The sequence below is a fragment of the Anopheles arabiensis genome, chromosome 3, assembly GCF_016920715.1.
Source record: "Anopheles arabiensis isolate DONGOLA chromosome 3, AaraD3, whole genome shotgun sequence".
NCBI classification, from domain to species: Eukaryota; Metazoa; Arthropoda; class Insecta; order Diptera; family Culicidae; genus Anopheles; species Anopheles arabiensis.
The window spans coordinates 8,505,061-8,527,229 of NC_053518.1; the positions used below are offsets into that span (position 1 = coordinate 8,505,061).

The 22,169-nt window shown below is 48.7% G+C and overlaps 1 protein-coding gene across 1 annotated transcript; it reads left to right on the plus strand.

The window, feature by feature from the left end:
- Window positions 1-20,917: 20,917 nt before the first annotated feature.
- Window positions 20,918-22,130, plus strand: LOC120901671 (37 kDa salivary gland allergen Aed a 2-like). Its single transcript, XM_040309805.1, has 4 exons — window positions 20,918-21,000; window positions 21,060-21,275; window positions 21,343-21,750; window positions 21,810-22,130. The coding sequence occupies exons 1-4, from the start codon at window positions 20,950-20,952 to the stop codon at window positions 22,068-22,070; spliced, it is 936 nt and encodes a 311-aa protein (XP_040165739.1). The 5' UTR covers window positions 20,918-20,949; the 3' UTR covers window positions 22,071-22,130.
- The last annotated feature ends 39 nt before the right edge of the window (window positions 22,131-22,169 follow it).

The following is a 22,169-nucleotide window of genomic DNA, read 5'->3' on the forward strand; positions in this document are numbered from 1 at the left end:
TAAATGATTTCACTGACATACAGGGACCCAAGAAGAGAAGGTACTAGAGCGCCACTTCAGGTACGACGAATACGATATCAACGGCAATACCGTTCCAGTAACGCCCCGGTGAGGCAAGTGTCTGGGCTCTGGCTGGTGTGCGGAAGGGGGGAGTTCGTGTTGATCAGGCGCGTCCAGCGTGTCGGAGTCGTTGTTGGCGCTAATAGAAAACCGCCACCTTCCATCGCAACCCACCCAGCATGCCAGCGTGCATCGAATCCAGGCGGACATAACACGGACGTTAAGCCACCGATGCCGACGGGCAAACACACTGGTTCAGGTGAATTTTATGGGGCGTATAGCTCCGGTGCCGTGTTTCGACCCAGCCCTACCACACAAAGTCAGGTGGAATCGTGTACCGAACGGTGTACCACCCCGTGTTCCCTTTCGCTGCTAATGATGCCTAATGTTGCGCTCATTTAATATGGCGTTTGATTGGTTGGCACCGAAAACCCGCGACACCGCGTAGTAACGTGATCGTCAGTGTTTGTCCCGGAGGCATGCATCGCAACACAGCCACACACACACATACGGCGATTCTCCAGAGTGCATATGTGCATGGCGCAGCCGGTCTACCAGTTGCAGCCAGTTGCTAGTGCTCGCCCGTTTGATTATTGTTATTATTTTTATTAGCTTTTGCACCTATGCTCCACCGACCTTCCTCCAACCCGACCCAGTGGGCCGGAGGGCAATATGGCACCCTTAGAGCGGGCGCAATCAAAAAAGGGCAACGGAGTACGAAGAAGCAGCGGAAAAGGGCCGGTTGGTGGTTGGTTGCGTTTGTCGATAGTGTATTGAGAAATGGTCCGTTGATTAGTGGCGAACTTCAAAACCAACCCGATCAGCCCGTCCCGCTCGTAGCCAGTTGCGAGGGGTGTAGTCTTTATGAGTTTGCTTACTTGTTATACATTTTCTGTATGTGTATGTGTGTGTTCGTTGTCTCTGTTGCACACTTTATTTGAATAAATATGGATTGTTTGGCGGTTGTCATTTCGAAGAGGAAAAAAAATGGAAGGGCGGTAAGGCACGACTTTTCCAGCCGCCTCGGAACGAATCGATTCCGCGCACTGTTATTTGGGTTTATTATTTTGATTGAAGTTTGTTAGACTAACTTGTTTATGGGGGCCCCAGGGACATCAACCCACCGCACAAGGTGGTCGGGTGTTGATAGTGAAGGCGAAACGCATTTGGTTCGAGCTGCCGAATGCAAATGAGCAACCGCGGAGCGGTCTCTTTAATGCTTTTGTGTTTGTGTCAAAGTATTGTTTCAAGTGACGCTCAAACGACACCTCAACTGGACGTGCTAGGCTACAGAATCTCATTACAGAGGTGTACTCCAATGTACCCCTTAGCGCACCAAAAATGGTACCCTACAATTTTGGCAATTTATTATTTTCAATCGCCCAATTACACACCTCACAGTGTCTCCGTAATTGGGGCGTTGAGTTAGGGGCAAAGGAAGAACAGAGCACAAGGCAAGATCAGCTAGCTCAACTTCGGAACTCGAAGCGTGATCTAACTCTGCAAGAAGATATCCATGTTCCGAACGTTTATATTGCGGACAATTGAACTCAATCCTACGGACGGGGTTTCCCGTGCAATAAGTCATCGTTTGGAGATGACTGCTGCTGTTACTGCTGCTGCTGCTACCTATTATGACCCTTCACAACAGAAACAGCAGGTACACGAAGGCAATCAACATCCACTTACCGGGCAGACCGAAACCGCGCATGAAATGCATACATCCCGGCACTCGATAAAGAGTAATAAAGTCGTAAATAGTAATGCCTGTTTCACGCTTCGGTTTTCCTGCTCCACCGGCAAGTGGTTTCGATTGCACCGAAGCGCTGTCCAGGCCCAGGCACCGGCACCCAAATAGCAACAGGTGATTTTCCTGCATTATTTTAATGGTTGTAATGAGATAAGAATGCGCTAAATTGCTGACCAAATGGGTGCGCTCGTACACCATGCTACGGCGGTCGCATGACCCGGACCCGAGCGAATCGTACCACACGTGTGCCGTAGAATCTCAGAGTTGGTATGTGTTTTTCTCCATTCGCCTTGTGTGTGTGTGTGTGTCTGTGTTGCTCACCCCAAACACGTTTCGATACGTAGTTTATGGTCTACATCTAAGGGTAGTGGCCACCGGTCGTTGGGTCTAGTGTGGCTGCTTGCAGAGCCTACCGAAACAGTTCGGAATGGATGCGAACAATTTTATGCGCCCTTTTGCGGTCGTACCCATAATTGTGGGTTTTCCGTCCCGGTTCTGTGTGTGTCTGTGTGTGTGTGGACGGACGCCGGGGGAGGCTCTGATGGACCGGAGCGCCCTGACTGATTGCAAAGGGAGCTTACCGGTTGTGCGCGCACCGGTTGGCAAGCCGTCGTCAGCGTACGCTCGGCTGTGACCCCTTAGCTGACCCCTGAGCTGGCCGGTGGAACGGTCCCGGTGCCCGGTGGCACCAGGCCAATTGATATTTTCCTTCAAACGAACGATCCGTCTCGTGTGGCCTTTCTATGTTGCTTTGGGTCGTTTGCAACACATTGAGCGCTTTCGGGGTTACAATGTTGCTTCCGCTAACGGAGCCCGTTTCCCTCTATTCCGATAGCAATGGGAGTAGGTGTGTTCAAATCGTAGGTGATAGCACACCCGGTGTCCTACCTCGGAATGATGGTTCAATTGACCGCTCCAAAACGAGATCCCAGCGTAACTGGATGAGATACACCTAATCTACAGTGCAAGAAAGCAAAGAAAACCCCCCGTCCTTATGAACCAATTTCGTATTGTATAAATTCACCTCATAACTCATTGCACAACACAGACTCGCCGGGTTGCTGCGCCAGCCACAAACCTCCAGCCGGCCAGCACACTCATAAATCATCCAAATCAAGAGCAGTGCGAGTGGCAAACGCAGTTGGAATTGTAACTCCACTGGGCCGACCAATGCAATAGAACAGCGAATCAAAGTCCAAGTGTACGTAGACGTAGACGTGTGCACATACAACTTCCAATGTCCCTCCCGGTAGACTCCAGCTGGTAGGGGGGGATGTATTCTCGAGCACCTCCAAATTGCGTCTAGCGGCTGTAGAGTAATTGGCAAAAGAACGTTGCTGCTGCTGCTGCTGCTGCTGGTGCTGACTCACCTGGTTTGTTTTTGTGCTTTTTATTGCCTCCGGTGTGTTGCACTTCTGGGTACGGGAGAACTTGAGGGCGCACTGCTCTTTTCTTCTTTTTTGTTTTAGTTTTATCTCCGTCGGTACAAGTGTTTCCCTTTGCGTGGTCTACTACGACGTCTGCACTAGACAACGAACCGAGGAAAATGACAACTCAGACACTTAGACTGAGGTTGTTTATATCGCTGTGGTGCTTTACTCCAAAAAGTTGTAATTACAATTTGTAGTCCCCTTCCCGGCATTGATTAATCGTTTCCTCTCCGCTTCAGTCGTCTCCTCTCCAGTCGTCCAGGGGATGTGTCCTGAAATCTCTGGCGAGGTAAGATGCAGACCGTAACCCTTACGCAATCAGCCGTGTCCTTCAGACACGTTCCTCAGATAAAACCGCTGACCATTTGATCGATCGTGTACGGAGGTGTGTATGTGTGAGGGTGTGTGTAGAGCTCCCCTTGGCAACATACACACACGCATATTATCTTCACGATCACAAAACGATCGATTGCGGTTTCTCCGCAGCACCCCCGTCCTTCGCACTTAATCTTCGCATACCATTTGTGCGTTGTTATCCTCCAGCCAGACCTCAGCTGCGTGTCTCAATTACTCTCCCTAGGCCCAGCGTCCCACGCGTCCCGCCAGCACCTGAAGGCACCAAAAGGTGTCGCTCGAATTGACACTAACCCCGGTAAGTGTTTGCAGTGTCCATTTTGCAAGGGTGGGGAAAAACGCAGAAGGAAACACCTGAAGCTCGGGAATAATAATTGACCACGCAATCCGATCCACTTCACCCTTCTCCCTGGCACACTTACACAGCGTCCATTCACAGTGTCCCGGGTGCGGTGACAGTTGTGTTGTACAAATTCCTGGACAAAATGTTTTGCCACGAAAGTTTGCCGCCCTCCACAGGTCCATGCCGGGACACGCCGAAAGTCCCATACGAATCCCCCGGATCGCCCAGTACGCACCTTTCACTCCCGGGGTTTCTATTTCTCGGACCACGCCGTCCAGCCGGCTAGCGTTCGCTTTGTTTCAATATTTTATGTTATCATTAGATACGTTTCACCTCCCTTTTCTTCTTTGCGGAGCAAAAGTCCGTTCGGTGCCGATTCCATGTAAGGGTAAACGTCTATCGGGGCCGGTGGGCTACATCGCACGTTCGCGCGGTTGAGAGTGCAGCCAGTGAGTCCCGACCGAGTCCCGACCGAGTCGTGATAGCGAACGAGCACTCTTTGGCACTGGGCCTGGCGCTTTGTCCCGGTGTAATTAAGAAACGGTTACACATTTCCACAAGAATGAAGTGATAAATTTTGTTACGAAAAGGTTTCGCAAAAAAAAAAGCGCATGTGTCGGTCGTTGCGGTGCTGCAAAACGATACTTTGAAGCGAATGGAAATCGGTTTTGACGCAGAAGCGAACAAGCCTAGAACATTGGGCCCAGATTGAGCCGGAACATCCCGGGCAACACAGTCATCGAACTCGCGCGGACAGATCTGCAAAAGGCCGCGTAAGTCGATCGCTATAAATAGCTGTAATGACATGCTCATAATTATTCCCATTTCAGCTGATAGCGTACCTCCGTACCTCAATAGCCAATTTATCATCGGGATCTTCTATTTACGAGCTCCGGAGAGCTTATTTCCGGAGACACCCTGCAGCGCAAGGTACCTCCGCTGCCAGCTTGCGTACCGAATGCAGCTCAAGCACGTTCAGTAGAGCTCTGCACTACCTGGACTACCGGATTATAATTTACCGCCATCTTTCCCTGAGCTCCGGTTTGTCATTGACCAACCAGCGGGCAGCTGATTATGGCCGATGGTATATGGTCAAAAAGACCCATCCCGTTTATGGAGCGACATCACATTACGCGAGGGTCTCCAGAAACTGGATCAAATAGTCCTACCGCACGCGACAAGCATCCCTTATCCACTGCCACCTTCCAATGGGCGCTCTTCCAACCGGCGCAAACAAGGTGTAAATTAATCGCACCTCTTCCCATTGCATCACACTCTGGCCGGTGGGTTCGGCGCGCACAATCGAGGCGCCGCAGCGAGCTCGCGCGCCCGGGTTTTGCGCTACCAGTCCAAGTGTGTGTGTGTGTGTGCCATACTGGCTGCCTCGGGTTCGCGTTATTAATGGTAGTTTATGGTTCGCATGTTTCGCCCATTTATCACCTGTCTCGTTTGTGAAAAAAACGGGGAGAAGGGTGCTCTAGGAACCGAACAGGAGCGCCCGCTAGTCTCGCGCTGGACAATTGCGCCTCAGACAGCACCGTTGGGAGAGAGTGTGCGCAAAGACGTCCGAAGGGACCTGTATATTTACCTGAGCAACTTAACCTTCCAAACTGTGGAAGATTACAACAAGAAACTCCACCTCACCCTAACGCTCTTCCTGTCCCGTATGAAGTTGCCCCGCTTTTGTGCCGTGCACTACTGGCCACTACTCTGGATCGGTAATTTCGAGCGCTCATGATTAATTGACCGCTCGCTAAAGCGCTCACATTAATGTCAATCGAAGCATCACGAGCACGGAACGCCGGGTAACGCCCTGCTGCAATTTGAACCTCCTTTTCAAAGCGTTAGGTGCACAAAACTCGTCCAGCACCAGATTAAGCATCGTTCGGTGGGTAAAAGTTACACCACTATCGCCTAACCACCATCATTCGGCGCACGCTTGAAGTGCACTTTTTCTGTGTCTGATTGGTGATTTACACGCTCCCACCAGCGAGTGAGAGCGCTGTCTCTCTCCCATGGGAACGCATTACTGGCCCCTGTTGTTCCGCAACCCACAACCAGCCGGAATTCCCTCACCCTTCTCGTTGCGTTATGGGCTTGTGCTCCTGGGCTGTCTGCTAATGCACTTTACTGGCAGGTCCGTACAATGCGTTGAAAAAACACCATTTCCAGCTTCCACCAGCGCTTCCCGGTGCGCGAAATACGCTCTCACGGTTCCGGTATCCTCCGTGCTTCCGGTTGCGTTCTCACATCCTTGAATCCCCCTAGCAGAAAGATGAGCCATTGTGTAACCCTCACTCCATACGCTCACTCACAAACAACAGATCGGCGTGTGATGCGTTTGCGTGAAAAATTATCAATTACCCATCGACGGGGTGACTCGACCCCCGGCTCAGGTTCCTTCGGCTGGTCCCATTACCTAGCCAAGTGGACGTGAACGCACCGGCACCGGAACCAAAAAAGTTATAAATCAGACGCGGGTCGCGTGGGCATTAAATTGTGTCCAAATACGCACAGGGGACAGAGCGATTCGCTGCTCTCAGGGCCCGTAACCCCTATCACGCGGGCTGCACCATGCAGGCGGTCACGCGCACTCTCACGCCGGCACAAGTGGCTGCACGGAGCGTATGCTACTGCGGCGATCGATAGAAAATGATGAGTTCTTTTTTTTTTTTTTGGTCGTTGCTGTTGTTGTTGTAACGTTACGATGCCTCTTTTTGTTTGGAGTGACACGCAAAGCACGTGCCCCGCGTATGGTGGACCCGGTTGCAGGATATCTTCCCAGCGCAAGCCACTAATCAACGGCGATGGATGCGATGTGTGGTGCAAAGCACAGGATACCGAAGGGGAATGCTTTAATTGTGTTTATTTTTGTGAGAAAATCCGTTAGGGGAGTGTTTATCGCCGCACAATACGGTTCCTGTTGCGACTGTGGGTGAAAAATGGAGTTGCTGTTTCTTCACAAATTGGCAATATAAAGCATATGCTTGGCGAGCGTTATTTGTCGATGATGGAAGTCATCGGGGAATAAGAGTTGCTCAGACGCACACAGAACAGAAGAGATTATTATTGTTTGAGTGAGGTAATTGGAAGATGATTTGCTTTTATAGTAATGTCTTAAAGTACTCGTAATTCCCAATTCTAGTGACTTTTACTATACAATCTACGTGCCCTTACAATGTATTCAAGTCCTCAATGCTCTTGTTAGTTGTGTTAAAAAACGATAGCTATTAAATACTTTTTGTGGAACTAAATCACCGCTCTGTCCAAATCAATTTTGCTCCTGATCTCGATTTAATCTAATTATTTTCATTTCCGCATACATAGTAATGCACTCTTGACACGACCGGCACACTCTAATGTCCAACTCTCCCCCTTTCTGCGACCAGAATTAAGCCGTCCGTTCGCAGCAGCTCATTTGCATTGAATCGAGAAACAAACGGCTTATCGACAGAAAAGTGCTTTCTTTCGCACCAAGCGTGAGCCATTATTGTTTCCCATGCGCGCGCTCGTTTGATTGTCCCCGCTATCAACACACCACGACACGGCTTAAGTCGCTTTTCTTTGCTCTCCAGTGTGTGGGCAGCTAGTTTTTTTCTTCTATTTTGCCTATCGCGAAACTAAACGTGACCCTCAGCTGACTATCATCACGGACGGGTCCGTTTTTTTGTTTTGTTCCGGGAGATTATTAGTGTCCCAGCTTCAAACGTATCCTCCCGCCGGGTGTTGGAGTTGAAGACATTGTCGAGAATGGTGCCCCACGGTGCCCTGTGCTGTCACTGGAAGGTTAGGTTTGTGTCCAATTTTCCGACCCATTTGATACCGACCTTTCGGTGTAACTCTTCATGTGGTAAGCGAGGCAAACCCTCCCTCCCCACAAGCCGATGGGGCCGCTAATGTGAACAGAAGTACTTTAAGTACATAACAAATGTCGGTCGAGCTTTGTGTAGGTGTCACGGCGACCACCGGCGAGGGACTGGTGTACATACAGAGCGACTCACCGGGAGACCTCACCCGGCGGTGGAACAGGCTTCGTCGTGCCACAGCTCGCCAACCTCCGACATAGATCGATCTGATATTGATCCGATCAGTGTCTGCCGAGATTTCTTACGCGCCAGTGCAAAACCCCCAGGTGTAGTGCGAGGCTAGAGCGCTACACTCACTGCCTCACCTCAACGCCACCAAGAATCTTGCTAGCCATGGCTCAACTTCATTAGACCGGCTTGCGCCGCGGTGATACAACGGGCGAATAATTAAAACACTAACCAGATCCGCCCGGAGTTTGCTGCAAACCACCTAAGAAGTAGTTCTACACAACCCATCCATCTTCCTCACGAAAACCCTTGTAGTCTAGGGTCCGGAACAAGCAGACACAAACATACACACGCGCGTGCGGGCGCTTGAATTCAATTGAAATTAGTCATCGCGGAGTCTGTTTGACTGTTTGACCCGGCTGCCCCGTCCCCCAGCTGGGGAGGTGTCCGGCTGTTTCGCGGCGATGTGGCGTCGCGATTTGATGGAACGGTTTTTTATTTCGCGTCAACTTTAATACTACGCTCACTTGGCTGAAGGTGGCTAGCGTATGGTGGCACCCGTCCAGGAAGGTGTTTGTTGAGGTAGGACAAAGAGAGCGTTATGAAATTATGGAATAAGTGTTGTGCCGGGGCAAATCCACCTAAAATATTGGAGAAGAAATAAATAATTTATTAAAGTATTGATTTCTGAGTGTCTTGAAGATTCGGAAAGTACGTTTGTACATTGGGATTTGTATTTGTCGGATATTTGATATCAAAGTGTTTGTTTTGAAATATTCTATAGCCTTTAAATGAGCTACAAACAAGATCTTCTTATTTGATGACTAATCCAACATAAAATCTCTTACTTGATCACTTAAACAACTTCAAAACTATTCATTCGAGTGCCTCAGATTGATTCCCTTTTCTCTGAACTCTGGCAAATGTAACCCCTCCACAACGGCCTGCAATAGATTGTCCAACCAACAAAACATCCATCCCGCCGAAACGCAAAGCCCAACTCCACCAGCGTCCTACAGTCACGAACCAGAGGACGGGTAGGCTCGCCTATCGGCAACCGCGGGAGTTGACGATTTTATTTTGTATGCATTTTGTCCCAGACAGTTGCGTGGGTTTATTTATATCTAATAGCTATAATTTCTCGCTCGCTCCCTTCTGCGCGCGGTCGTCATATGTGTCGCCAGCGCCTAGCCCAGGATGTGGGGAGCGCGCGCGCGCAAGGAAGTCCAGACAATAAGTGGCGATCGCGGGCACCCGCTTGCAGAAGGGGGAACAGAGTTGCGACTCCCTGCGCCAAGTGTCGGGAGGGGAAATAGAGATACAATTGAATAAAAATTGCACCAGCATGCTGCACGCTGCACAAAAACGTGTGGCGACGCTCGCGACGATGACGCCGTGACCCCGTGTAGAGGAGAATAAAGAATAATAAATACAACACTGCCGGGGGAGTGTGTGTGTGTGGACGACGACGAGGAGGTTACAGACAAGTCTGTTGCTATTGTGGAATCGAACACACCTGAAGGAGATCGGCGCTAGGCGGCGGTAGTCCGTTAAGCCGTAAGCCGTTTGGGGAAGACACCGAAATAAGAAGGCTTCCCGGCTTTGACCTCTCTCACTTCTTGTAGGCTTCCAATTGGATTTCTGCCACCAGACGGAAGCAGCCAGGTCGCCGAGTTGGTTGCGCCTTCGGGTTAATATGACTTGTTTACATGTGGCGTCGACAACAGCACCGTGAAAGCGCCCGGTGGTACACTGTATGGTACACCCAGTAATAACCATGTTCTGTTAGGCGATGGATGAGTTTGTACTCATCGCCCACAACATCGTGTACGAGTCTATGATTGGAAAAGGGCGAGAGAAAGAAAGGGCACTACAGAAAATCAATCAATAAATCAATACGCCCGAAATCATTGTTTACAATTATCGCATGTCCAGGAGGAACTGGAGTATGCAAACGAAGAGCTCGAGACGCCGCGCGCACCACCCGGACACACTGCGCCATTGCGGAAGCGACGAACGTCGTTTATTCATTTTACCTTGCTTTCCAGACATTCGTACCTTTGCCAGTGTGTGTCCCCCGTTCGGTGAGTTATGGTTCCTTTCAGCCTCACTCCTGGCTCCACAGCAAACCAGGCAACGGCCGGTGGCTTTCAATGGAGAAATTAAAACTAATGATACGGCCAATCGTATACGTGGAAATGGCACACGCCGCCTGGTTAATGCTATCCCCGGTGCCCTTTTACCGGTGGTGCTGTTTGTTTTCTCCTTGCGCCGATAGACGTGCCCGTGTCGCGGTGTCGGTGCGTTTCATATTTGAATGCTACCACGTGCCACAAAATTTCTTCCGCCCGCACAACCGGGCTCCACGGCACGGCCAGATGACGCGACACTTGCAGGTTGACATTTTGCTGCCGCCGGAGATTGGTGGCTCGGTGTGTTTTAACGGGCCGCGACAGAATGCGGGCTGCGGCGATGATGAAATAAATTGGCCAAACGGCACGATCGCCGGCAATCACTTTGCGAGTATTTCACCTCCCTCAACTTCCAAGATTCCAACCCCCCCAAATCGATCCGAGACCGTTTGCTGCTGTTGCTGCAGCAGCATCGACGCCTTATTACACGTCTTCCGAGTAGGTCACATAAAGAGCCGCGATTGAAAATTAAGTTGTTTGGCAATGCCACAACTACCTCAACACACGTGCCTGATGTTTTTTTTATGTGCAGCACCACCAGCAACCCCCGAAAACATGTCGGAGCAACCCTTACCGATCATCTAATTAACAACGCTCGATCGCGCGGTTCTATTTGGTACCGCAAACGCCACGATCTTTCTGCCGCGAGAAACTTAGCCGCATTTATGGTGCCGCCTCGCGTATGAACCTAACAGCTGATGTACTATTTTAATTAATAAAGCGATCGTTGCACTTTTGTCGAAAGCTTGTAAAAGGGGAAGTGCCCAACACAGCATTGGCGCATGGAACTAGATCAATCTCTGGATTCGGTACCACCGGGGGGTGGGTCTACCCAGTCAGTCGTGGCTCGTGGAGAGAGAGAGAAAAAAAGCAGTCAAGTGAAACAACACGAACCGCACGGTAGGATGTGCTCACGCTAAAATGTTGCACGATGTACGACACACACACAAATTAAAATCGCAAAAACAAAGCGGCGTGATGATCAATCGCTTCGGCTGCACCTTGAAACCTGTCGTTTCGTGTGGGTGACATCAATGGAAGCCGTAGCAGCAAGTGACGAACCCTAGCGGTGATGTCGTTTTTTCTTAAGTTGTCGGAATAAAGGGCTCGCGTTGTTTACGATACTTTCCTAATTTTACTACAAGCATAACGGAAAGAGCGTAAGAAAACATCGCCACTCTAAATGCAACGTAAAGTGCACACGAATAAATCGTGATTTCATGGTTGTTTTTCGGTTGTAACTGCACTTTCGGCTGTATCCCTATCATTTAGTCTTTAACCTCTTTTATGGTATGATTAACTAGTCGTTCCTGCTGCTTCAGCGCACGCTTTTAATACCATCAATTAAAGCAAGTGATTAATGAGTGCTGGAGCATCGCCTCTTGCCAGGTCTTATTGTTGTCTCTCTGACCTCTTCATTTACTTGCGAAAGGGAGTGTCCTCCGGCAGGCATTGTGTGCTTTTTCGGAGCCATTTTATCCACTCCAAACAATGCGTCCTTCATGCTCTCGAACCCCGCCCCGACCGGTGCGGTTTTGCAATCTAAACAACAAATCTCACCAGTCCTCACAAAATCGATCACAGCCTCACGTGGTGCCACGTGTCAGCACAATCACCAGCTTATCGTCGGCACCGGAAAAGCAATCCGTCACCGCATCAGCAAGCGCGCACGTGAAGACCAGCGTACAAACCGGAACTGTCGCTGCACAAACAGGGAGCCGAACATTATGTAAATAGTCTTCTTCAATTGGTCCAACGCGTGAGAAGGGCAATCGGTTTCAGCTCTCCGAGCGTCCAGAGCGCCCGAGGAAACCCGGTGCACCCGCGGGGAGTGCAATGAGTGAGCGGAGCGGCGAGGTCGATCATTTATCAAACGGACAGATCGCGGCCAGGGCATCGCGGCACAACCGGTTGTTTACAATCTTAAATGTTACACATATTATTCGGTTGTCAGCTCCGATTGCGAAAGCGAGGAAGAAAAGCGCTTACGGACGTGTACGAGAGGCGCACCGCAGTTTTAAGCGAAACCCGAGGCGGTAATTATTGGCTCGTTCGGAGGTGCTTGCGTTTGCGGAGATGCGATTGATGATGTAAATGCTGCCCCAAAATGCTTGTCGATGCCGAGGATAACGCGAAGGGCGGTGCTCGTTTCATCCGCAGTGCAAAGTGCAGTCGCTTGCCGAGCTTCGATCCCCGACCATTCCCGATCACACGATGGATGATGTTGACTTTTGCGGACCGATTGCCGGTGGGATCATCCCGATCCGTGTGAGGCTACATATCAATTCGTGAAGGACGTACCTTCGTGGCCCTGTGGCCGGAGATCGCTGCATGCGTGAGTAATGTGTCAAAGTCGATGAGAGTGAAATTGCACGGTGCAGGATGGGATGTATTTTGCGTTGCAGGGCAAATGGTCCCCCTCCCTTTTATCGGGGTGGAATGGGATGATAAATGGGATAAGGAGAGATATGTCCAAATATTTGCCATTTTAAAGTTGCTTTCTCAGCTTTACGATCCGCATGCACCACCTCTGAACCTAGAGCCGGAACTTTCGTGGAAAGTATTTCACCAAAAACACAAAAAAGGGGAGCAAACAGTGAAGAAATTCCTTCACCCACGACATTCCAACCGCTTTTGAGGATGGAATTCTGCAAAACACTATTGAAAATAAAGGAGTCCATTATCAGCATCACCGTAATCGTTTCCATTTTCACTGCATTAAATTGCAAATTTATCGGTTTGAGCTGCCTTTATCAAAATAACCACTGACGCGGTTAACGTTATCTGCCCGGGTGGTTTATCTTTCGGTCATCGGGAGATATTGCCATGCCAAAATTACCATAAAAAGAAACTTCTTTACTACACCCACCCTCAGTTGGATTAATAATTTGACTGCTGTTGGCATTTTGTCCTTATTTTGCTGCTCCACCTACCGTAGCTCTTGCCTTAGGTGCGAGTTGGAGCAATGCATGATCCTTTTTTTATCTTATTTTAACAAACGTTATCTTTTAGATATGCAATTCAACTCGACGTTGTTTCCTCGCTGATAGTGAAAAGCAACAAAAAATAAGAAGAAAACTCCCCGATCAGTTTAGCAAAAAATCTCAATCACACTGCCGTTCGTTCGCCGACAGATTTCGGCACCGCACCGAAACGGAAAAGAAACCGTTTTGCTTGCCTGTAGCTCAAAACAAAACTCCCAAAAAAGCGCCGCAAAACGACAACTGAAACCAATGCAAAAAGGGGAGGGGGGAGGGGGGATAAATAATAAAAAAAGAAGTGAACCAGCCACCTCGATATCGATGCGATCGACAACATATTGATTACAGGTTACAGGTGATTATTCAATAACTGATTTATACCGCCAGATAAAGGACTCGATATTCCGATGGTTTGCGCTGCATTTTTTTTCTCTCTCTTGGCTCTCGCTTACAGAGAGCCGTCATACGCACCAGCCCCGTTTGCGCTGGATGGTTGCACGCCGATGATAAATGGTACGCGAGTGAAAATGTGTGTGGAATTAAGGCACCAACCAATCGCGAACAGATAAAGGCTTCTTCTCTCCCACCAATACAACCCAAAAAGCCCTTTCCGGTACATTTTGGTGTCTGGTCTTTGTTTTCTTATTTTTCCGGCAAAACCCCGAAGGACTTGACCGTTACATGCACAAATATATTATGTTTACGCTTATACGCGCACGGAGGGGCGAACCGCTTATACAACGCGCGCGCGCGGAACGGAACGAGTGATCCAGCGAGGTGCAATTTTTCTTTCCATACCTACTTAGGCGCATCACTGCCCCGGAGAGCATCCTTCCGTTTTCTTTTGGTTCGCTTTCGTTCACTCTCCTTTTCTCTTCCATTGCGATATCTGCGGTGCGATTTTGGCACCGGCAGCAAGAAGGTTCACCACTTTCTCGGATGTCCCTGATGTCCCTGGTGCAGGCGAAGAATCGCCACGCAAACCGTATCATTTAGCCCGGGCGCGGCACAGCACTGGCGTGGCATGGGTACTGCCGGACCCGGTGCAATAGCAATTTATTAATATTTAAAACCGATTTATCATGGCGGAAATTTCTTAATTTTTATCTTGATGTCATAATTAATGTATCGTTTCGGATAATAAAATATTTGCGCTGCGCTCTCCGGTCCGTCCGGATGCCTGGATGCTGATCTTGGATGGGATGCTCCCAAAACCTGCAATCCCCTATTTCAGTGGGAGCGAACGCTTTATCCTGCCTGGGATAGTGATCTTAAGCACTGGCCGGCTTGGCTGGCAGGGTAGCGAATAACCAAACAGTGTGTGTTCGATCGCGGCCAAACGTTCGACATTGGCCCTTTGGTGCTGACATTTTGGAACTGATTTAATTAAAAGCGAATTTTACACAGGTAACACTGCTCCAAGAGAGACCTGATCCTGGGAGAGGGGGTAGGAGGTTTATTGAAACGCCCCAATTTCACCGTTCGCTCCGTATGTTTGCGATCTTTTGGAGATCCCAAAAGGATGGAGAAATTTTCCTGCCGCAAAGCGGTGCAGTTGTTATGGAGTTATCGCGAATTGTGCGTGACTTTCTTCCACGTTCCACTTGTGCCGGTGGCAGGCGGCACAGCCCGGTTTCGCCGGATGGGTTACGCGGAGCGAAGCTCATAAATTTGTTGATCAGTAACGCATGAATTTTGGGTCAGCTGTGCGGACTTAAAGGCTGCTGCTGCACCGCCGCCGCCGCCGTGATAATAACTACATTGTAGTTCGAAGATAGTGGTGAGGATCGGAAGGGTTCGTCGTCTACGTCGAACGAGAAAGATCAAGATATTGTAACAGAATTTGCAAGATTTTTGCTGAGATTTAAGTTCCATTTCTTTGACAACAAGTGAATTCCAAGTGAATTTGAATGAGTCATTGTCCACTTCTTGGAACACAAAAATCTAATCTTCATACTCAATTAGTAGTCAAAGTTTGCAAACCGACGTCACCCAAACCCGACGGACTGACTGACAAGTAACCGCCACCTAAGGGAGCCAAGTTGACAGAGGTTCCTGTGTTTCTACGACTGGCGTTTACAAATCGATTTTCCACTCCGCACCGAGAGGTCTCCCCACTTCGCATCGCAAACCGGAGATCATGTCGGACGTAAAAACAACGAACCTACCTAATTACAAGCAAAAACATGGCGCTGCGTCTCGCGGGCCGCGTTTTCTTCCTGATCTCCAAACACCGGCAGGTATCGGCGCGGACCAGCAAATATCGCATTATGTTCTAGCTCTGTCGTTTGTCTTGCAGCAACAAACGTCGTTCCCCTCTCCACCCCACATTATGGTCACATTTTCTCTCGGGGCAGCCAAAACGGCACACCACCCGACGGTTTATTGTTGTTTAATAACGTTACCCTCCCCCGTTTCATGTTTCCTGCACCAAACACTGCACCAACTGTGTTCCAATGTCCAAAGCGGCATGCAAAGTAAACATGAGCCGCTTTCCATTCGGCGGCTTTTTCCGTGCCATTGGACAGTTGGACAGGAATGATCGACAGCAAAGGCGGGTAGAATAGAGCAGAAGGGAGGGGAAAAACTTTATGATTATTGCTCCAGTTTTGCGTTGGCTAATATGGTTGGCCCTTCCCAGTCCGAACCCCAGTGCGCATTGCCACATCTCCCACATTCTCTTTTCCCAGCATCGCGTTCGCTTCCGAAATGTCGGAACAGTCACAGCGTGTGTGTTTCGTGTGTGCTGCTTGTCACATTAACATCTACATCCACTTCTGGACGCGGGTGTGCATGCAAAAAACGAAGCTTTTCTGATAACTTGTTCCCGCCTGATCGTTGTTTGCCGCCCGTTGATCGAACATCAATGTCCGTCCGGCAGTTGCGAGACAAGGCGGGACCGACGTTCGGTTCGATACTGTCCAAAATCCAAAGTCCCAACCTGTCCGGACCTCCAACCCCAAAACCTGTACTCAGTGCAGCCAATCCCCGAAAAAAGCGGCCCGCAAGCGCACGTCCCGCTGGGGAAGGCTGTTGCGTGCCTTCCACCGCAATCCCACCAGGTGGCGCTATTCGCGTGTGCGCAACTGCAAGCGCCAGCGGCACCTACACGCGACACACTCTGTTGGAGCGTTGGAGCAATAGGAAAACCGTCTCCAAGCGAGACGCGTTTTATTTATTTTTATCTTTGAAATCAAATTAAGATAAAATTAGCCATAAAGTACCTGCCGCCGGCTAGCACACGACTACGGCTACATTGCTCCCATTTTTCCGGTGTGTCCTTCAGCACGAAATGTGCGCTGGAAAAGGTTAGCAGCGGTGGCGCAGTGGCGCACCATGCTAACAAATTTCCCGTGTAAAAATCTCAACACACACAGACACACGCTGGCGGAACAGGTTCAGGCGGTTCGTATCTTGATGTGCAATCGATTGCTCATGTGGAAGGCTTTTATCGTCGCACGAATCGCATCTATCTTGTTTGGGCGAACCCACCGGCTGTGCGCAAGGTGGAGGTGGATTTGTAGTTGTCCAAACGTACGGCCGGTATCGTTTGCTGTGTGTACCTGTCTTAGACAGTGCGAACCGTGGCGAAGGTTCGTTTGGAAGTTGTCCGACGGTTTTGTGCCAGACCCTCGGAACTGATTCATTTAACTGGGAGCAATTTATGCCAATTGATCCATTTTTAAAAGCGATTAAATGCTAAAGAACGCTGACGATCGAGACAAATTCACAGTAAAATCGACCAGCTAAACAACAATCAGCACCTCATAATAATAAATAGCAATTGTTTTGTTGCGATTTCACAGTGTGTCCACACCGCACAGCATTATGCTTCCTGCCAGGGTCTTGCTGAACTCAAAACAAAACCCCCGGAACCAGAAATTAATCGACAATAGATTCTAATTGTGCAGCTTGTGTACACTGATCGAATCATACACACCGAAAAGCCGACATTTCGCACAGGGTCACCTATCCTATCGGTCGATCAATTTGTTTTGTGATCTGTTTTTTGCCGTTTGTTGTTGCTTACAGACTCTGGCGATCCCTCCTGGGAGTCTCGCGTGGTCAAGGGTCGCGCGTACGATCATGTCGATCGAACTCTGGAAAGACCTCGCAGTGCAGAAACATCGATACGAAACCGCCATCGGCACCTCTTGTTTTGGCATCCACGAGCAACACAATCGAAATCGTAAAATCTATATTAGCGTTAATCGGTCAATAATGCCATGTTCTTCGGTTGTGTTTTTGTGCTGGATTCATGTGTTACGAAACCAACCAGCTACATCGGTCCGGGGGAGTGTGTACCAAACGATGCGGACCAACGTTTGGCAAACGCTGGTGTCCATGCTCAATCTCTGGCTCTGCTCTGGTTGCAACAGCGTGGCCGCTACTAATCCTTACATTACTTTCATGTTTCCGTTTCATTTTTTTTTTTTTTTTTGCTTGTTCCTCTACTACAAGCTTTCCTGCTCCGCTCCCTGAAGTCATTAGTAAGACCTGGGTCGACTTTTCCGCACACCCGTCAGCTGAGAAATGGCCTGTAATTAAGTCATTTTGCAAGCAGCGTACACCGTCATTCGCGTTAGACGTTACTCCCCGGCTGGGAAAAGTTCTCAAGGAAGTAGCGGTGGGACTACAGTCGCATCGTCCCGGGATGATACCATTCTTCCTGCTCCACCGACTGCACGATGGATCGTGACATAATAATATAAAGACATCAGGCATGATTATCGAACCCGATCGGCCTGATCTTGGTGCTACGGTTTCCAATTGTGCATGAAGCTGATTAGCCCAAGATGCCGATCGTCGAATATCCCAATGCTGCTCCTAAACACTAGATCACGCTGCACTGCCTGCCAGATTCAGGTCATTCTTGCCCCTGCTCGGCGCAAAAACACACGATTCGGAATGAGATACTAATTTGTCACGCCAGGAAAGATGCACCCAGCGAACAAGTCAAACAACCGAGCAATCGAGCCACCACACACTACCCGCGGGAACGTGGGGGAGAACACATTAGTAGTGTAACAGGTCGTTGGAGTGAATGGGAAGTCACGGTCGGAGGCTCACTCCGGCAACCAGTTTTGGGTTGGCGCCAAATAAATTGTAGTAGAACATTACGCTTGAAAAACATGGGAAACCACTTTCGGTAAGGCACGAAATTGTGATTGTTATTGCAGCAAAACGTGTGTCGGGGACGTTTGTTTCTGCGAAGGCTGCTGTTACTCAACCGAAATTGTGGTGCCCAGACAAACCTGCTACCTGGGATCGTTTACGAAATTCAGAAAGAGTGTGAAAACAGCAACAAATATGGTTAAAATAGGGAGTATAAGAGAAGAGCTCTTATATACCTGTCTCAGACAAGTATTGCCTTGAGTTGGAGGAGTATGATACAAAAAACATAAAGTAAGGCTTACAGTAGTCACCAAACATCTCTAACACATTGAGAAGTGTAAATTTCTTCATGTCGCAAGACCTAATCCCAATCACTAATAATAAAATTGACGATCTTCAATGATAGATTAGTTAATAAGGCGCCTTTTTAACCTACGGTTCATTATCCTTAAAGATAATCAATCAAGTCTCAATTGAGTCATCAGCAGAATCATCGTTTCTCCCTGATTTCACGCGGCTATCTATCTTCACATTCGAGCAGCTAATTTATCCCACGAACAAGTTGTTCAATGTCCAATTAATGTTGAGAACCGACGCTATCCCACGGGACCTTTCAAGTCCATTTCCATAAAAAAAAATATGGATGAATGCATCCCTCAACCTCTGCGACCATGCTAACATCAGCATTCACAAACCGATTGCTCGTCCTTCTGTGTGACCATCCTGTGGCTTACCGTTTCAACTTTCAAAGTACAGCAAACAACCATTTAACGGCCAACCAACCAGCCAGCCAGCATATGCACTTAACACCCCTTGCCAGAGCTGATGCTCGGAATTCATCCATCTCCAGTCTGAATTTTATCTGTTTCCCACAAAAGCCGAAACAACGCGGCACCACTTTGTTTGCACCCTATTAAGAATCTGAATTAAGAAAAAAACGCACTGCCATTCAAATTCCACCCCACTAAAGGGAGGGTGTGTATGTGTAAGCGTGTGTGTGTGTGCTTTAGCCAATCTCTTCCCACCGGATGGTTCAGTGTGATGGGGTGCGCCAGTCGGTGTACTTTTCCCATCCGCACCGCGTGGCATCATCCGGAAGTGCGCTCGCAAAGCAAGGGATGCGGATGCTCGCGGGATGCATTTTAACGGTTATTTTGGCTTCTCCTAACATCGTCCTGTTTTCCTCTCGTTCCGTTCAACGCCGAAACCCACCCTCCGAAGTGGGACAGATCTGGGCGAGCCGCGACGCGCGACTAAGTGTGCCCGTGTGTGGCTGTGTTTGCCGACGTGCGCACGTTCTTTTCTCCTGTTTTCGGCGGCATCATGCCCGGGCGCACCCTTCCCTTTTACGGAGTGGCAAAGGGAAAGGAACAAAGCACGCAAGGGATGATCGCACGGCTGATTTTTCCCCCATCACACGGAAGAAGGAGGTACGCCACCACGCTCGCACGCACGCACGCAGCTGGTTATGAATCATCTGGATAAGAGCACACCGGCTTTGTTGTTTTTGGTGTGCGACCGGTGGATGGTTTTTAGGGAAATTCAATATGTTTTCATTCCGTACACTCCCTGTGTGCCTCTCGGCTGCATGTGCACACCACTACCGTGTGCCGGACCGTTTGCCACCTTTCAGAAACAGTTTCCGTCCAATTTAGGGGTTGATTACCGGAACGTGAGCGGCTTTGGCTGGGCCGCAACTGTTGGCAATGGTCGCTTCTGTGTTGACGAGCAATATTTAATTAGGTTCGGTGCAAAGTGGATGAGCGTTACACACACACGCTCTCACACCACTCCCGGTCGGAGAACCTGTTTTTGGCAAGGTGGCCTTGATATGTTGTAGCCGGCCGCGTGCGTATTGCGAACGATTTGTGCCCATCCAAAAGGCTTAGGGGTGGTGCAGGGATTTGATGAGATTAGTTCCGATTCCGGCGTTTCCGTTGTGCTGCTGGAACCACCTTCCTGGCGGTTGGCAGGGAGAAGCTAAAAGCCGGAAGCAAGTGGCATTACAATGCCGATGTTTTGAGCTGTGATTTTTGCATGGTGAAAATGTAACGGTCGTGTTGGTAGAACAATGCGTAAACGGTTTTAGTGAAGGAGATTGAACGGAAAGCTATAGAACTCCCAGGCATTAATCGAGGGAAAGATTGTGGGAACTGGAAGCGTTAATGGAAGGGTCTAATTCTCTCAAGCGCCACCTGCTCTTTAGCATATTAGCTATCATTGTAATTCAGTATTTTCAAGGCCTTTTAGCTATGATACATGAACAAAAAATAATGTTAAGAAATAATACCAACTCACTGAATGGCTGGAGATGGTGTTGCGATAAACAGCTCCAGTCTGTCTCACTTAGTCAACGACTTTGTCACTGAGCATTGGATTAATCACTAGATCTGTAAATCTGTCACCGGCTCTGCTTCGTGCTCGTATTATGCATGCAAATCAAGCAAGACGGCAAACAATATTACCACATTATGACTACTGTGCAAGCTGCCGAGCTGTTTGAACACAACTGTTAACATTGGACATTGCTCTCGCCAGTTCGTTCGTTCGTTCGATCAGCTGATGGATGAGCAAACATCTGGAATATTTCTCATACAGCTGTTATAACTGACTGGAAGTATAAAAACAGCTAGCAGACATCGTTGTCGATTGATTATAGTGGACGCAAGTATTGTTTAAAGTTGCTTACAATGATCGTGACAGGAGTGTTGCTTTTTATTCTTCTTGAGCTGTTTGCGCAGGTTTGTCACAGCTATACTGTAATGAGATTTAGAAACCTTGAAAGTTTCACATATTTTAGGCCACGCAAGCATTCAAAGCATTGGATCCTGAAGAGGCATGGTACGTGTACGAGCGCTGCCACGAAGATCACCTTCCATCAGGACCGAACAGGGAAACTTATCTGAAAACATGGAAATTTTGGAAGCTGGAACCCAATGATGCCGTCACGCACTGCTACGTTAAGTGTACGCTGGCAGGTCTGCAAATGTACGACGAAAAGACCAAAACATTTAAGGTAACTTTGACTTCAAACTCTTCTTATTCATCAAACTGATACAATTCCATACCTTCCTTCCGGTCAGCCCGAAACGGTTCCCGTACAGCATGAAGCTTACAAATCATTTACCGAGGTCGAATCCAGCAAAGTCAACGAGTTGCAGCAAGCCCTATCCTCGCTCAATGCCGGAAGTGGTAGCTGCGCGGAGGTGTTCAATGCTTACCTCCCCGTGCACAACAAGTATGTCGGTGTTTCTCGGAAAATATACCATGGAACAGTTGACAGTGTAGCTAAAGTCTATGAAGCAAAACCAGAAATCAAGAAACAGGAAGAGTCTTTCTTTGCGTACTGCGCGAAGAAGGCTTTGGGTGCAAATGGAAAGGAAGGATATAAGAAGATACGCGATTATGAGCTCTCTGATAGTGCAGAGTTTAGGAATGCGATGGATTGTGTCTTCCGTGGTTTTCGGTACATGGATGACAGTGGCTTGAAGGTGAGTTCTTTATATTTGAAAACAAAGACATGTAAACAGTGTACTCTATTCTTTTGTAGGTTGATGAGGTGGTGCGTGATTTCAACCTGATCAATAAGAGTGACCTAGAGCCTGAGGTGCGATCAGTGCTGGCAAGCTGCACCGGAACGCAAGCATACGATTATTACTTCTGCCTGCTCAATAGCTCTGTGAAGGAAGACTTTAGGAATGCTTTCTACTTCCATGAACTACGATCGGCAAACTACGGTTATCTGGCGATGGGAAAAGTTTACGAAGGTCCGGAAAAGGTTAAGGAAGAGTTAAAGAAACTAAACTATTGAACCTTAAAGGTTGGCATGTTTTCAACGATTGTGAAGTCAATAAAAAGCTTTGAACATACATTAGTTTTTGATTCGATTCAATGCAAATGCAAATAAATT

Coding starts and splice junctions, on each gene's coding strand:
- LOC120901671 (XM_040309805.1), top strand. CDS start 20,950: ATGATCGTGACAGGAGTGTTGCTTTTTATTCTTCTTGAGCTGTTTGCG. Junction 21,001..21,059: donor TTCTTGAGCTGTTTGCGCAG/GTTTGTCACAGC, acceptor CACATATTTTAG/GCCACGCAAGCATTCAAAGC. Junction 21,751..21,809: donor TGGATGACAGTGGCTTGAAG/GTGAGTTCTTTA, acceptor ATTCTTTTGTAG/GTTGATGAGGTGGTGCGTGA.